At 44.8% G+C, this 17,824-nt stretch overlaps 1 protein-coding gene across 1 annotated transcript; it reads right to left on the bottom strand.

The window, feature by feature from the left end:
* Positions 1 to 6,224: 6,224 nt before the first annotated feature.
* On the bottom strand, positions 6,225 to 17,283 carry LOC121655151 (5-hydroxytryptamine receptor 7-like). Its single transcript, XM_042009598.1, has 2 exons — positions 16,415 to 17,283; positions 6,225 to 8,149 (listed from the first exon to the last, which is right to left on the bottom strand). The coding sequence occupies exons 1-2, from the start codon at positions 16,996 to 16,998 to the stop codon at positions 7,243 to 7,245; spliced, it is 1,491 nt and encodes a 496-aa protein (XP_041865532.1). The 5' UTR covers positions 16,999 to 17,283; the 3' UTR covers positions 6,225 to 7,242.
* Between the last annotated feature and the right edge of the window lie 541 nt (positions 17,284 to 17,824).

Raw genomic sequence — 17,824 nt, 5'->3', positions numbered from 1 at the left:
TGGGGCGGGCTGGGCGGGGGTTCTGGGCTCTGGTGCCTGGGGGTGGTCCTCCTCCCTCCGGGGTGGTGGGCTCTGTATGTGCCTGGGGTCTGGGCCTGCCCGGATGTGCTGCCATGGTGTGGGTTGGTGCATGCCCTGGTGTCTGGTTGACACCCTGGGACCCAGGGTATGGCCCGGGGGCAGGGGGGGTACAGGGGTTTGAAGGAGGGCTGAGTGGGATTCGGGGGATTATAGGGGGAGGTGCTGGGGTGTGAGACAGGGATGCTTGTATGTTGTGTGTGTGTCTATACTGTGGATGTTTGTGTGAATGGGGGGTATGTTTGTGTGCGTGCGTATGCATGTGTTAGGATGAGTGGGGGTGTGTCTGGGGAGTGAGAGTGGGAGGGTTGGATGCTGTGCGAGTGTTTATATTTTTTGGGTGGGGCTGAGAGGGCATAGGTGAGTTATGATGAGTAGGAGTATGCAAGGAAATAGGTGTGTGCATGTGTTTCTGTGTGTGGTTGGGGCGGGGTTAAGTGCACTTGTGGGGGGGGGCTTGGGCGGGCCTGGGGGTGGTGGGCCGTGGGTCTGCCGCTGTCCCCATCCTCTCATTCCCCGTTAGGGGTGTGGGAGGGTGGGAACTTTCTGGGGTGGGTGGCGGCTCACTGGCTGAGGTCCCTGAATGGCCCGGTCGTGGGGGGCGGCCTCTCCTGGCCTGTCTTGCCCTGGGGCGCCTCCTGGGGAGCAGGGGTGCCTAATGCCACTAAAGGCTCATCATCCAGAGGGAAGTTTGCTTCCCTCTGGACGTACATCCCCGGACCCCTCTTACTTCCCGCTCTCTCTGTCTCACACACACACACACGTAGGGAGTTGGGAGGCGTGGAGCCACGCGGGGTGGAACGGAGGAGACCATTCAGTGGTCTCCTTGGATGCACCCCGTGGCTGCTCGCCTCTCAGTTTTAATTGCACCAAGACACCAAAACACAAGAAACACAACACACAAACAACACCTGGGGGGCATGGCATGCGGTGCATGGCGGGCGGGGCCACTTAGGTGGCCCGGCTCGTGGCTCATTGCAGTCACTGCCCCTCAATTTTAATTGCACACAACACACACTACATAAACAGTCAGGAGCGGGGAGGGAGAGGGTATTGGGGACCTCTTACGCCCCTGCTCCTCCTGTGTGTGGCTGGGGGCGGGCAGGGGGGGCTGCCCCGGGGCCGGGTCCCGGGGTGGCTGCGCTGGTGGGCTGCTGGCTCTATGGGGGTTGGGGCCCGCTGTCCGCTGGTCCGCCTGGGGTGTCCCCCACGGGGCATGGTGGGAGGGTTGGGTGTGGCGTGATTGTGTGGTGGTGAGCGATTGTGGGTGCGGCACGGGGGAGGGTGTGAGTGTGGGGTTATATGGGATGCAGGTTGAAGTAGATGGGGAGTGGGGGGAGGGGGCCGATAGCACCCTGGTTCCCGGGGTGTGCGGCTGGAACATCGGGGTGTGTGCTGGCCTACGCCGGGTGGCTGTCTGGGGGGGCCTGGTCCTCCTGGGCATGTTGCGGGCCCTCTGCCTTTGGGGGGTGGGGCGGCCGCCTCTGGGCTTCTGGGGCCCTGGGCCCTTCGCTTGGGCTGCCCTGGGTGGGCCGGTCCCTGGCGGGGCCAGCGGCTGCTGATCTTGGCCCACTGGGGCCTGTGCCCCGGGACTGTGGGGGGCTCTTGCTGGGGCTCTCCTCTGCCGCCCTTCGGGTGGGGCTGGAGTTGTCTTCGTGGTGGGGTGGCATGGGTTGGTGCTCCGGGTCTGCTGCTGAGGGCCCGGCCCAGGCCCTGGTCTGCCTCTGGCCTCCGTGGAGGCGAGGTCGCATTTGCATGATCTCACTCGCCGCTCTTCATCACTGATCACTCCTTGTTTCTCATGCTCTGCATGCTGACACAGTCACTGAGTTGTCTAGTGGGTCTTTAACATTAAGCGATAATTATTAAAAGAAAGGAAAAAAAAAAAAAAAAAAAAAAAATTTGCATTTTTCCTGTGAGTTAGTATCTGGTCGCTGTTATGTCTTTTTGATTTGATTTGGTTATTATTTAAAAACTCTTAATGACTGGCAGCCCTGTTTTTTTTTTTTTTGTTTTTTTTTTCTGTGTGTGTGTTTCTGTTTTTGTAAAAGTTGTAGGAAATTTTCTGGTGTGTTCATGTACAGGTGTAACAGTTTGTTGTCTGGTGATGGTGTGGATTGAAGGGACGTTTTCCTTCTGTCTGTGATCTTTTTGTCTCCTTTCTTCTTTCCCTTTTGCTCTTTTTTTGCTATTTTCCATCTTTTTCTGTCCCCTCCGGTCAGGTCCAGCAAGATTACATAGATTCCCTGATATAAAGTAAATAAATAAATAAATTAATCACATTATCAAGAGGAGCCTTACCCATAGGCCTCCCCTTGGCAGAGCAAATTTGTTGAGCACGATACAGCAACCAGATTATCATTTTGCTTGCTATGATGCTGGACAGGACAAGTTAAAAAAAAAAAAAAAAAAAAAAAAAAGAAAAACAGTCATAATTAGAGAAAGAAGTTTATATTTTGCATTATAAACTTCTGCTTGTTCAGATGTCCGATCCACTGCTAGTTAACGTCTGTCATAAGTTCAGCAAAACGTTGGTCTCCCAGGGGACTCTGGACCAGTTTTAAGTCCCTGCCAATGTGAAACTCAGCCTACGTCCTTGGTTTCAGCAGCAGCTGTTTGGACGTAGCAGGAAAAGTCTGGAAGTAGATGGAACAGACTGTTGCCATTTCCCAAACATTGCAGGTTTTTATGATGAAACATGATCCGAGTGATGGGGACACTTTAGTTGGTCTTACCTTTAGCTCCAGTGTTTTCTTTATGGGGATCCTTCATGCCGGGGGCTATGCCTGCTCAGTCTGCAGGGTCGTTGCTGGAGGGACAGGCCTTGTCTGGGAGGGTCCTGCACAGCAGCCCTATGGCTGTGGTGTGGACCTTTGCATGTCTTGATCTGGGTGGTTTCCAGTGGTGGTGGTCTCTGTGGTCATGAGTGGGCTGGCTCCTGGTGTGAACCAATCCTCAAGATATCATTTCCTCACAGCAGCGTCACACCAGGCGTTTATTTCCATATTAATATTCAGTTAAAGAGGTCTGATTAGTTGGTCCATGTTCTGGTGAACTGATGAGGTCCAACTGGGACAGAAACTCGGGTTTTAGCAGCTTGTTGTATTTCAGGAACGGAAACGGCTATCTGGCGAAGGTGATAATCAGATGCTTTCATTAATGTTGAAATGGCCGCCCAACCGGGAACGTGCAGCTGAAGACCCTGATGCTCCGTTTTATCTTGGGAGAGGGAACACATCCAGTTTTATTCCCCTCTAAACCAAACTTCTGCCGTACATTCATTTTCTCCTCCCGGCTTCATCACCAGCGCGCTGTGTTTGTTTAACACTGTACTGGCAACCGTTCTCCCGTTATTCAACGAAAGGATGTGGAGCTGGGCCATCATGGCACCGAGCCCAGAGGAAGAGCATGACTGAACGCTTCTTTTTTACAACTCTGTGAGGTCTGAAGCTAAAACCCTGATGCTGGATGGAATGAGGTGGAATCTTTGAAGAGTTTTCTGTGAATAATTTAAGTGAAAGTGAAGCAGCGTTTAGCATCTCTGATGCCGTCCCACTTGCTAATTAAGGCTCAGAGACCGTTTTGTGTTTTATTCAGTCTCACAGAGAGCAGCTTGAATGAATGATGAAAGCAGGAAGTTAATGTTCACACATCCGTTTTCTTTGTCTTACCGCTGCGATTCTCACACAGCTGCTGAATAAAGTCAAGTTAATGAGAGCAAATCTGCAGCAGACAGATGGATGTGAAGATTCCTTATCTCTGCCGTTACGTATTAATACCTGCGCTGCTGCAAGTGTCTGGACGAGACGCAGGAAGCCCATGGAGACACTTCAGGGTCCATGAGAAATAAACAACACCTCCTCCAAGGAGGAGAACTGGTTTAATCTGGTCCATCTTTCTGAGTTAATAGACATGACTTGAGTTTGTATGATGAGGTGAGCCCGTTCAGGTGGTCAGGATTACTACACACATGTGGAAATGGACACGTATGTACATTTAAAATAACTTCTAGATGTGGAAAAGTTCCTCTGATCATCATGTGGAATCCTGGATTTTTCTCTTCCAGATAGCTGGAATTAAATGTTCGCAGGTTTATAGATCCATGGTGATGAGTGAGTTATAATCAATGTGTAAATGAGTAAATATATAAATATGTAAAATAAATTTAATGTGTAAAAAAACAAGAAATAAAATAAAATAAGTTAAAAAAAATATATAGATAAATATATTTATATTAAAATATAAAATTACTGATATTCACAGTTTATAAAACAAATTTAAATCAATTTTTATAAATAAATAAAAAAATGAAACTCAAATTAAAGTTAAAGGAAAAATGTGTAAATAAATTTTACATTTTTTCTCCACAAAAATTTTAGGTTCACAATATTTTCTAAATGGAAAATTCAGTAAGTGTAAACATCTGGATTACTTACTGGAAGTAATCCAGATGTTAAAAGGTGGAATTATGAGTTTTTATCACTTATAGGTTATATTCTGTTATTTAGCTGGTCCAATCTGAACCAGAACCGGAACCGGAACCGGAACCTGAACCTGAACCTGAACCGGAATCTGAACCGGAACCTGAACTTGAACCTGAACCGGTACCTGAACCTGAACACCCTGGTTTAGGTGGTACTTGGTTAAAACGTTATTCCACTGCGGAACAATGTTGAGCAAAGCTTGAGAAGCACAGATGTGGGCCAGAGGTCTGAAACCCATGTTGGGCCGTAACTTACGAGCTCCAGAGTTTCATTCTGCGTGAACAGACTTTGTCCTCGCTGCCACCGATGCTGGCTCGCCTGCATGTTTGTGCCGAGACATTAGCAAACAACAAAAATGTGATGTTGAAAAAACCAGGCACACATTTTCTAAAAGATTAACAAACTCAAGATGAGCCAAAAAGAAAAGAAAAAAAGAAAGGGATCTCAGAACTTCTGTGGTTTTCTCTGCAAACGCCGCCAAGGACAGGACTGTCAATGACTCCACTCGTCATGACTCAGTCATCTGCAATGAGTCCACGATGCTGACGATACCGAGCGGGCAGCGTTGTGTAGATCTGTGAACTGTGATGGTGAACAGGTTCGGCATTTTCTCGTCATAACACACAAAAAGCCATAAAATGTGAAGAGTTTTGCTATTTTAAAGAATTAAATCGGCTCTAAACTCGGTTCATTTGGTAGGACAGGTGGTAAAGATGGCTCATGTATTAGTCAAAGATAAAGAATCCACTCCCAGAATTTAATGTGTATAGAGGATGTACAACGTCTCATTCCAAGCTCATTTAAAGTGTGCCTTAAAACCTTTAAAAAGCCCATATCAAAGCAGCACCACAGAGCTTGTCTCAGTGATGCCACCTATCAGCATCCATCTTCATCCTACCTGTACTCTGAGATCTCTCCACACAGTAAAAGTCAGTCTTGTCTCTTCTTCTGATAATGTCTTCATTCGTGTCTTTGCTGAATCAGCCACGGTGCGCGTTCAGAACGGACAGTGTGTTAATATCCGCTTGCTAGCGCGTTGCTAGCGTGTTGCTAGCGTGTTGCTACCATGTGACGTAGCGTGTAAAGTGAAACTCAACATCACGTGGCGTCCTAGTAGAAAAAGTTGTGAAGTTCGGTTTCTCAGGCTCAGACAGCAACATTTCCAGGATCACTGTCCCATCAAACGAGTCCAGAATGCAGAGTTTTAATGTGGGAACATTACGCAGTGCATCTCTACCGATCTGAAATGTTTGGGGTGAGGGTGAAAGCAGATGGTGGGGTCATCGTTCTCTGGCAGCAGCCACCATGAGCTCAGAATTATGCTTATACTTGCTAGTGTGCAGTTTCATGAGTCCTGAAACTGGAGCCTCAGAATCTGCCGAAATCCCTTTTACCACACAAACGCTGGTGTATGAGGAGCCAACAACAGCAGCACAAGATGCCGGCATAAACAACAGCATGCAGGTTTCTATCAGCTCAGCAGGAACATCCTCTTCACCAAAAGACGCTCACGGTAAAACCGACAGTTCAACATGAAAACCATCAAACCTAACAGCTGTCCGTCTGTGATGTTCAACGTCGTAGAACAAAACTTTTTTATGGTTTATGCATTTAATCATTTGCAAAAATACCAAAGCTGTGCACATATCAGGTGTTTGGAGAGAACATTTGGGCTGCAGCAGGATTTTTACTACAAATTGTGATTTAATAGTTTTTCACAAAATGGGGCAAACTGGAAACAACATAAGTTACAGTCGAGTCGTGCAGCTTGAAATAACAAGAGAAAGCAGAGCGACCTGAAAAGTCGGCTCTTTAACCGCCGTCAACTTCTGCTCAGATTTCGTCAGCTGTTTCGTCAGCTGTTTCATTAGCTGTTTCATCAGCTGTTTCGTCAGCTGTTTCATTAGCTGTTTTGTCAGCTGTTTCCTCAGCTGTTTCTGCTGTGACATGAAGCACAAGGAGAAAGAAATTCCGTAACTTTGAGCCAAATCTAAAAGATGATGCACACAGTGTGAAAGAAGACAACACGGGAAACGGCTCGGGCACGTGCAGAAAGTTTCTTTTTTCTTCTAGAGGTTTGCGACATCTCTGCGTTCTCCATCAGTAAGCTGCAAATCACAAAAACAAACTCACAAACAACAAAACATTGATCAAAAAATAGAAAGAAGTGGGGGTGACATGATGGAGCACGTTTCTGCTCTTTCTACACAGTGAAAAGTGGCCAATAAGCAACAGATATAAACTGGAAACAGGTACGACAGATACCCCCCCACCCCCCCAGCTGGTCCACTGATACAAACATGGATTTTTACATGTTATTAGAGTTTCAATCTGGCTGTGAGCTTATTACGGTGCTTTTTAGAAAATGCAGAGCTGTACTCTGTTGGCCTGCTTGACTTCCAGGAAATCCTCCATTTTTTTTCTTTTCCATCTGCTGAGCTGCAGAAATTCCATCCAGGCTTTTAGCTGAATGCAAAGTTGGAAACATGCCCAAAGAACTCTTCATCCAGGCAGCAGCCATCTTTAAACTGCCGGCTTTCCGTCAACCACTCATTTCAGCTTCATAAGCGTCCAGTCATCGTCTGGAGAAGCAAGCAGTCTGGCAGCATGGAGGCCTCGCGCTCCTCTCTGAGCCCTGTTGGGTCTTTTCCCAGCATTAACGGCTGGCAGAGCCACAGCTTCATGCATCAGCTTCTGGCTTCTCCACCAGTTTCAGAGCCTCGTGCATGCCGGCTGCCGACAGCTTCCGGTTAATGTTCCTGTAACGGCACCGCAGGAGGTTGCTGTACGTCGTCCTCAGGTCACGATTAAAAAAGGCGTAAATGAAGGGGTTGATGAGGGAGTTGGCGTAGCCGAGCCACAGCAGAGTTCGTTCCAGCCAAAGCGGCACGCAGCTGCACTCCACGCCGCAGACGAAGGGCCGGGCCGTGGACACCAGGAAGAAGGGCAGCCAGCAGAAGGCAAAGGCACCGACCACGATGCCCAGCGTGGCCGCGGCCTTCTGCTCCCGCTTGAAGATGGACTGGTTTTTCCTCTTCCGTCGCTGGTGGTACTCGCCGCTCTTCAGCAGGCGGGAGACGCGGCTGCTGCACTCCTCCTCCACCTCCCGCTGGATCTTCAACGCCGCCGCCACGCAGTCCAGGCTCTCCTCCTCTTCCTCAGCTTCCTCCTCCTGCTCGGCCTCTGTCCCTTCAACGCTCCCCATTTCCCCTGATTCCGACTGCTGTAGGGCATCAGGCCCCCCTCTCCCAGCCCGATGAGGCACCCCTGCACGGTGCTCCCCCTCCCTGGGGAAGCCGGTGATGGTGTGTTTGGCTGCGCTGAGCTTGGCTGCTCGGTAGATCCTGTAGTACATGATCAGCATCACCGACATGGGGATGTAGAAGGCCACGGCGGTGGAGTAGACGGTGTAGCCGAAATCCTGGCTGATGAGGCAGACTCTGCCGTCGTTGACGTTCTGCGCCCAGCCGAAGAGGGGGGGGAGGGTGATGGAGGCAGAGAGCAGCCACACGGACAGGATCATCTTCGCCATGCAGCAGCCGTTCTGGCGAACAGGGTATGTCAGGGGTTTGGTGATGCCCAAATACCTGCAGAGACAAGAACGTCCACTCAGTCAGACAATTATTCCTTCAAACTCCAGCCCTCTCATGCAGTGTCCACCACACCTGTTTCAAGGCTGTTTTCTAGTCTATGCATGGGTCATGATGGTTATTAGCCACAACATTGAACATTAGTGAGTCAGAGGCTGTGGTAGCCAGTGGTTCTTGAGGTCCCCTGAGGCCCTGGGCCCCTGAGCAAGGCCCTTGACCCCTAACTGGTCCCGGGCCAGAATCTGGCCTGGCAACCCACTGTTCCCAGTGAAACTAGGGAGCTAGAGTTCATCATTTATAATAATAAATATCCAGTACACTGCCTCTTACTGTAGAACAAATAAATATATAATTTAATACACATACGTTGTAATGACCATATTTCCCTCGGTGATAAACAAGAAAATAATACAGCTGTTTTTTTTTAAATATGACAACATATTATTTTATAAATATTTTTTATACTTAATGAAAATAAATAAGCGGAATAAAGTCCATTTTGTATTTTTTTGATGTTTTACTGTATTTTACTATGCAATGTACCTTTTTAGTTTTTCAGTTAAATGAAAATTATTTTAATAAAATAAATAACAGTGACATCAATATCAAAATGTTTGATCAGAACAGAATTATTTAGGAATTTTAAACTAATTAAAATAATATTTCAACTGAAACAAACATTAAACTAACTTTTATTAAAACAGTTTTTAGAAGAGATCATTTTTCTCCTTAAACCTTAAAACTCCAAAATTTCTTTGGATGTTTTCGGACCATGTGGTTTTTATTTCTTACAAATCGTGTAGCATCTGCAGCTTTTAATCCCAGTATAAACCAGTCTGTAACAGCTTTTAATCCCAGTATAAACCAGTCTGTAGCAGCTTTTAATCCCAGTATAAACCAGTCTGTAGCATCTTTTAATCCCAGTATAACCCAGTCTGTAACAGCTTTTAATCCCAGTATAAACCAGTCTGTAGCATCTTTTAATCCCAGTATAAACCAGTCTGTAACAGCTTTTAATCCCAGTATAAACCAGTCTGTAGCATCTTTTAATCCCAGTATAAACCAGTCTGTAACAGCTTTTAATCCCAGTATAAACCAGTCTGTAGCAGCTTTTAATCCCAGTATAAACCAGTCTGTAGCATCTTTTAATCCCAGTATAAACCAGTGTGTAGCGGCTTTTAGTCCCAGTATAAACCAGTCTGTAGCATCTTTTAATCCCAGTATAAACCAGTGTGTAGCGGCTTTTGGTCCCAGTATAAACCAGTCTGTAGCATCTTTTAATCCCAGTATAAACCAGTCTGTAACAGCTTTTAATCCCAGTATAAACCAGTCTGTAGCATTTTTTAATCCCAGTATAAACCAGTCTGTAACAGCTTTTAATCCCAGTATAAACCAGTCTGTAGCATCTTTTAATCCCAGTATAAACCAGTCTGTAACAGCTTTTAATCCCAGTATAAACCAGTCTGTAACAGCTTTTAATCCCAGTATAAACCAGTCTGTAGCATCTTTTAATCCCAGTATAAACCAGTCTGTAACAGCTTTTAATCCCAGTATAAACCAGTCTGTAGCAGCTTTTAATCCCAGTATAAACCAGTCTGTAGCAGCTTTTAATCCCAGTATAAACCAGTGTGTAGCGGCTTTTAGTCCCAGTATAAACCAGTCTGTAACAGCTTTTAATCCCAGTATAAACCAGTCTGTAGCAGCTTTTAATCCCAGTATAAACCAGTCTGTAGCAGCTTTTAATCCCAGTATAAACCAGTCTGTAGCAGCTTTTAATCCCAGTATAAACCAGTCTGTAGCTGCTTTTAAACCCAGTATAAACCAGTCTGTAGCAGCTTTTAATCCCAGTATAAACTAGTGTGTAGTGGCTTTTAGTCCCAGTATAAACCAGTCTGTAGCAGCTTTTAATCCCAGTATAAACTAGTGTGTAGTGGCTTTTAGTCCCAGTATAAACCAGTCTGTAGCAGCTTTTAATCCCAGTATAAACCAGTCTGTAGCAGCTTTTACTCCAAGTATAAACCAGTCTGTAGCGGCTTTTAGTCCCAGTATAAACCAGTCTGTAACAGCTTTTAATCCCAGTATAAACCAGTGTGTAGCAGCTTTTAATCCCAGTATAAACCAGTCTGTAACAGCTTTTAATCCCAGTATAAACCAGTCTGTAGCAGCTTTTAATCCCAGTATAAACCAGTCTGTAGCAGCTTTTAATCCCAGTATGAACTAGTCTGTAACAGCTTTTAATCCCAGTGTGACCCAGTCTGTAGCATCTTTTAATCCCAGTATAAACCAGTCTGTAACAGCTTTTAATCCCAGTATAAACCAGTCTGTAGCAGCTTTTAATCCCAGTATAAACCAGTCTGTAGCATCTTTTAATCCCAGTATAAACCAGTCTGTAACAGCTTTTAATCCCAGTATAAACCAGTGTGTAGCGGCTTTTAGTCCCAGTATAAACCAGTCCGTAGCAGCTTTTAATCCCAGTATAAACCAGTCTGTAGCAGCTTTTAATCCCAGTATAAACCAGTCTGTAGCAGCTTTTAATCCCAGTATAAACCAGTCTGTAGCTGCTTTTAAACCCAGTATAAACCAGTCTGTAGCAGCTTTTAATCCCAGTATAAACCAGTCTGTACCAGCTTTTAATCCCAGTATAAACTAGTGTGTAGTGGCTTTTAGTCCCAGTATAAACCAGTCTGTAGCAGCTTTTAATCCCAGTATAAACCAGTCTGTAGCAGCTTTTAATCCAAGTATAAACCAGTGTGTAGCGGCTTTTAGTCCCAGTATAAACCAGTCTGTAGCAGCTTTTAGTCCCAGTGTAAACCAGTCTGTAGCAGCTTTTAATCCCAGTATAAACCAGTCTCTAACGGCTTTTAATCCCAGTATAAACCAGTCTGTAGCAGCTTTTAATCCCAGTATAAACCAGTCTGTAACGGCTTTTAATTCCAGTATAGACCAGTCTGTAGCAGCTTTTAATCCCAGTATAAACCAGTCTGTAGCAGCTTTTAATCCCAGTATAAACCAGTGTATAGCGGCTTTTAATCCCAGTATAAACCAGTCTGTAACAGCTTTTAATCCCAGTATAAACCAGTATGTAGCGGCTTTTAATCCCAGTGTAAACCAGTCTGTAGCAGCTTGTAATCCCAGTATAAACCAGTATGCAGCAGCTTTTAATCCCAGTATAAACCAGTCTGTAGCGGCTTTTAATCCCAGTATAAACCAGTCTGTAGCAGCTTTTAATCCCAGTATAAACCAGTCTATAGCAGCTTTTAATCCCAGTATAAACCAGTATGCAGCGGCTTTTAATCCCAGTATAAACCAGTCTGTAGCGGCTTTTAATCCCAGTATAAACCAGTCTGTAACAGCTTTTAATCCCAGTATAAACCAGTGTGTAGTGGCTTTTAATCCCAGTATAAACCAGTCTGTAGCAGCTTTTAGTCCCAGTATAAACCAGTCTGTAGCGGCTTTTAATCCCAGTATAAACCAGTCTGTAACAGCTTTTAATCCCAGTATAAACCAGTGTGTAGCGGCTTTTAATCCCAGTATAAACCAGTCTGTAGCGGCTTTTAATCCCAGTATAAACCAGTCTGTAACAGCTTTTAGTCCCAGTATAACCCAGTGTGTAACAGCTTTTAATCTCAGTATAAACCAGTCTGTAGCAGCTTTTAATCCCAGTATAAACCAGTCTGTAGCAGCTTTTAATCCCAGTATAAACCAGTCTGTAGCAGCTTTTAATCCCAGTATAAACCAGTCTGTAGCGGCTTTTAATCCCATTATAAACCAGTGTGTAGCAGCTTTTAGTCCCAGTATAAACCAGTCTGTAGCAGCTTTTAATCCCAGTATAAACCAGTCTGTAGCAGCTTTTAATCCCAGTATAAACCAGTCTGTAGCAGCTTTTAATCCCAGTATAAACCAGTCTGTAGCGGCTTTTAATCCTATTATAAACCAGTCTGTAGCAGCTTTTAATCCCAGTATAAACCAGTCTGTAGCAGCTTTTAATCCCAGTATAAACCAGTCTGTAGCGGCTTTTAATCCCAGTATAAACCAGTCTGTAGCAGCTTTTAGTCCCAGTATAAACCAGTCTGTAGCGGCTTTTAATCTCAGTATAAACCAGTCTGTAGCAGCTTTTAATCCCAGTATAAACCAGTCTGTAGCAGCTTTTAATCCCAGTATAAACCAGTCTGTAGCGGCTTTTAATCCCATTATAAACCAGTCTGTAGCAGCTTTTAATCCCAGTATAAACCAGTCTGTAGCGGCTTTTAATCCCAGTATAAACCAGTCTGTAGCAGCTTTTAGTCCCAGTATAAACCAGTCTGTAGCGGCTTTTAATCTCAGTATAAACCAGTCTGTAGCAGCTTTTAATCCCAGTATAAACCAGTCTGTAGCAGCTTTTAATCCCAGTATAAACCAGTCTGTAGCGGCTTTTAATCCCATTATAAACCAGTGTGTAGCAGCTTTTAGTCCCAGTATAAACCAGTCTGTAGCAGCTTTTAATCCCAGTATAAACCAGTCTGTAGCAGCTTTTAATCCCAGTATAAACCAGTCTGTAGCGGCTTTTAATCCCAGTATAAACCAGTCTGTAGCGGCTTTTAATCCCATTATAAACCAGTCTGTAGCAGCTTTTAATCCCAGTATAAACCAGTCTGTAGCAGCTTTTAATCCCAGTATAAACCAGTCTGTAGCGGCTTTTAATCCCAGTATAAACCAGTCTGTAGCAGCTTTTAGTCCCAGTATAAACCAGTCTGTAGCGGCTTTTAATCTCAGTATAAACCAGTCTGTAGCAGCTTTTAATCCCAGTATAAACCAGTCTGTAGCAGCTTTTAATCCCAGTATAAACCAGTCTGTAGCGGCCTTTAATCCCATTATAAACCAGTCTGTAGCAGCTTTTAATCCCAGTATAAACCAGTCTGTAGCAGCTTTTAATCCCAGTATAAACCAGTCTGTAGCGGCTTTTAATCCCAGTATAAACCAGTCTGTAGCAGCTTTTAGTCCCAGTATAAACCAGTCTGTAGCGGCTTTTAATCTCAGTATAAACCAGTCTGTAGCAGCTTTTAATCCCAGTATAAACCAGTCTGTAGCAGCTTTTAATCCCAGTATAAACCAGTCTGTAGCGGCTTTTAATCCAATTATAAACCAGTGTGTAACAGCTTTTAATCCCAGTATAAACCAGTCTGTAGCAGCTTTTAATCCCAGTATAAACCTGTAGACCACGGTGTTCCCCACTGTGGGCCACAGGAAACTTGCCATAACTGTGCTGAAAGTCGGCCGCATTAGGCCCAAACATGTCTGCTCTCTGGATAGTTCCCGGTTGTTTTTAATAGCTGGGTCTGTGTGATTTTATCTTCTTTCTGTTGGTGTACTTCTGCTTTTTAATCTGGTGTTACTGTGGGCCTATGTGTAGTTTTTGGTGTTTTATATTTTTATGTTTAACAGCTGTTTCTTAGCTTTATTACATGTCTTTATACTGAGCTGATCCCAGAAAATGAGAGAGGTCTCGAAGTCTTCACCTACCACACTATGTGACGGTGTGGGACAATGTGAATTTCCACCATGGTCAGGTCATCAGGGCCTGGTTCACTACCCATCCAAGGATGCTCATGGAGCTACTACCGAGGTGTTTTTTTTCCGCTTGGAGGTGGAGAGCATCTGAACATCGGGCTCAAGACCAGAGGTCCCTGCTCCGTGCGAGGACATCCCAGGGGATCAGTGAAGAGGGTAGTTGAGGCATAATGCCTCACACATGAAGATAAAAAAATCAGTTTTGATCGTAGTGTGTGTGGTGTGCTCGGAAATGTAATCATGGAACAACACACACATGATGATGCTGTCCAGCAACTCATCTACAATCTAGTCCTCCGAGCCGGACAAACATTGAAACGTAGAAGAAGAACCATAGCAACAACTGAAAAACACAACACCCAGCATGGAAGAGGACATACAGGACGAGGGAATGACGGAGGTCTTGGGACTATTGTTAACAGAAAAAGCCAGAACTGAAAAAAGTAACAGACTGGAGACGGCATGAACACGGACTTTATTTACTTCCTTGTTCCCCAGCCAGCTCGCTCTCTGATTGGCTACGTTCCGTGCCACATCACCACCCACAGTCACAATGCACGAATCGTCGGCGTTCCTCAGAAATCGGCACTGAAATATTAAACATGTTCAATGTTCCCAATTGTCGGCTATGGCGCGTTTCGGAGCGGATTATCGGGATAAATCGGCTCGTAACCTCAGACCAAATGATGATTGGACATGGAAATCTCACGATGATCGGGCGTTTGACGTCCGAGGCCAGGAGGAGGCAAAATCGGGACAAAAACAGACCAAAAATCATTGTGTGTATCAGGCTTTAGGGAGCATAAAGGGTCTTAAGACTGCACCCTGTGGTACCCCATACCACATTTCCACTGGATCCGGTTCATGTGAACACTCAAACTTTTACCTGACAGCTAGGACAGCAACCACTTTATAACTAAACCAGACATTCCACACTGTAAAAACAACACACACACACACACACACACACACACACACACACACACACACACACACACAATCAAAAACTGTACTTTTCCAGCCGCTGAGGCACCAGATTGTGAAAAAGAGCCTTTGTAACTGTAAAACTTAATAAAATTCCATGATAAGAATACAGTTCATACCTTTAAATTGTTTCTTTGGTTTTATTTTGACTTTTAATGTTTAATTAGAGACATTAGCAATTATAATTACAAATAAATAACCAATAAATCTGATTAGAAATGGCACAAATGACAGATTACTAGTATTAATTGTATTGTAATGTAATTAATAGTATTAAAAGTTCTTGTATTTAGCTGATATGTAATTAAATAAAACAACATATCCCACATAATAAATGTATGTAACATTTATACCTTATTTATCCCAGTTGGGATATTCACCCTCTTTTTTTCAAACCCGTGTCTAACCAGTCCTGGGGTTTAGGGCCTTGCTCAAGGGCCCACAGTGGTTTGTTTTCGTTGCCAGTCCAGAGGCTTGAACCTGGGTCCTCCATCCGTGAGACCACCTCTTTAACTTCTAGGCCAACACTTAATTTAGTACAATATGGATAAATAAAGTATAAATAAGTATATAAATAAGTATAAATAAATTAACTGTAAAATAAAGTATTAACTGTATTAAATTTAAATTTATCAGTTTAATTATTTTTCCTTTCAAATCACATTTTATTGCAATAACGATGATTTTTTTGTATTTGTATTTAAAAAATACAGGAAAACTGAAATATTGGCATTTGTTTACAAAGCAGTTAAAATGTGATTTGTTGGATTGGAATAAAGGCTGAAGGCAAATGGAATAAAATGAAGAGTGAGAATCCCCCCAGTCAGCTGCCATCGTCACGTCTCTGCAGACCTTCAGTAGCTGTTCTAGGAAATCTAATTCCAGCGTTTTAGGAATTCCTTGCATTTTGTAAGTGATGCTGATTTGGCTCCTCAGCAAGGTGCCCTTGGGCAAAGATCTGAACCACAACCTGTGATTGCCATATGCTGATCCAGACGGAAACTGGATCATTTTATGAATGAGAAGCCTGAAGATGCTGAGGATGAGCATATGTGTTCAGTAAAGCTTTAGATGCTGACAAAAGCTTGAGGCTACAGTTAGACCACAGTACGGCGCACTGACCCATTTATATCTATTTATTTTCCACATCTCTGAGAAAAACTTCAACCTGCACCAGATTTCATTCAGCAGCCTAAATGAAGCGTGTTGTTTCAGAGGAAAAGGGAGGATTCAATCACTAGTCTACAGGTTTTTCGGAATGTTTTCAGCCTTGCTGACTTTTTTTTTTTTTTAATGAAGATGAAACTTGGCTGTAATCTGGTGCAGAGATGGGTCAGAGGTGAGGGGTCAGAGGCTGGACATCACAGCTGCCACTTTGTTTCCAGCCTCCCCTGAACGAGGCTGAATAATCTCCCTTCTAATATTGCAGAAGTCTAAGAAACTAAACTGTTATCAGTCTGAGATTGGGTCTTTGCAGGACAATCTAATGTGGGATTAAAGGATGTGAAAACATGGTCAGCATGTATCTGCGGCTGCAAAGATTTATTTTCTAACATTGTGGATCAGAGCCACGATGCGCAGACTGGAAGTTTATTAAATCCAGCTGTTTATTAAACATTTTTCTCTCTGAATGATTCTCATGTCTCTCTGTAATCTATGATTCTTTGACATTTTGTTTTAATTTAGCCAGAAATTCACGCCTTTTTGAGGCGAAACCAAAGTAAATCTCACCTGTCGATGCTGATTACGCACAGGGTCATGATGGACGCTGTGCAGCACATCACATCCATGGCGATAAAAACGTTACAGAAGAACTGTCCGAATATCCACTGACCGCCAATCAGGTCCGTGATGCTGACGAACGGCATAACAGCCAGAGCCACGGACAGGTCCGCCACGGCCAGAGAAACGATCAAGTAGTTGGACGGCTGGCGCAGCTTCTTCACAAAGCACACAGAGATGACCACCAGTAAGTTCCCGCAGATGGTGGACAGCGTGAGCATGGTGAGGACGCCGCCGATCAGCACCTTCTCCACGCGCCCGTAGCTGAGGATCTGCTCGCCGCACCGCGTCCCGTTCGTCTCCATGACCTGCGGCTGAGTGGAGGTGGACGGAGAAGTCGCTGCTGCTGCTGCCACTGCTGCCGCAGCCTCTGCGGCGCCCTGCGCAATCTTCAGGAGCCGCGGCGCAAGAGCCTCAGAGATCATGATGTCGATGGAGCCGCCAGGATTCCCACCGCCGACTTTGTCCTCTGACACAAATGAAGACCTCATGTCACTACCCAAAGTTCCGTTACTCGCTCCCGCGACGACCATTCTGCTGCCTGCCGGCGCTTTTTATCCATGGACTTGGAGACCTGTCCGACGCTGACACAGACGCGCACAAATGTGCCGGTGCTGGTGTGAAGAATGACTCATTGCTGTCCACTCACATTCACAACTTACTGCACTGTTTTCCTCGTCCTAATGAAACCTCAGAGTCTTAATTGCTCGATTCGGAGGCACAACCTCTTCGTCATTACGCACGTGGTGCGCCGCGGGCGTTTTCCCAAAATACTTGACCTATAAAACAGGACTTTGTTTAATGTTTTCTGAGGTATTCTTTACCAACATCTGGCTAGTCTCGGGTGCTGGGACAGAGAAACTTGGAATCCGTCTCGCGCAAATATATATCACAAAGAATTGACGTCTGACGTCAAACACACTTTGGATCACGTCCAAACTTGCATTTAACTAAACAGCAGTACACAGATGCAGACGGTGAACACATCATCTCCAGGGATTTTTTTAGTCAGCGTTACTAAAGTAAACCAAGTGTGCGCGTGGATGACGGTGCGTAATTGCGCAGCACATGGAACGTTTGGTCGTCTCTGTGTGTTGGGTGTTCTTGTCACCACGTACACGCACGTACACACACGCGCGCACACACGGAGGACAACTGTAAAGCATCATGTCATATTTTTTGGATGACGCAGAGTCTTGGGTTCAGGATCAACTTGGATTTTCCTGTTTCAGGGGAAAGGACGCGAGACCAGACTGAGATGTTTGATGAGTTTATGTTTCATTAGAAAAGGTTGGTTGGATCTTATGTAATCGAATATAGGAGGAAGCTAAAGCTATGATTTCTACCAACCACCTTCAC

Source organism: Melanotaenia boesemani, chromosome 16 (genome assembly GCF_017639745.1).
Source record: "Melanotaenia boesemani isolate fMelBoe1 chromosome 16, fMelBoe1.pri, whole genome shotgun sequence".
Lineage (NCBI taxonomy): Eukaryota > Metazoa > Chordata > Actinopteri > Atheriniformes > Melanotaeniidae > Melanotaenia > Melanotaenia boesemani.
The sequence above is the reverse complement of the archived record's forward strand: the minus strand, read 5'-3'. Positions and strand labels throughout refer to the sequence as shown.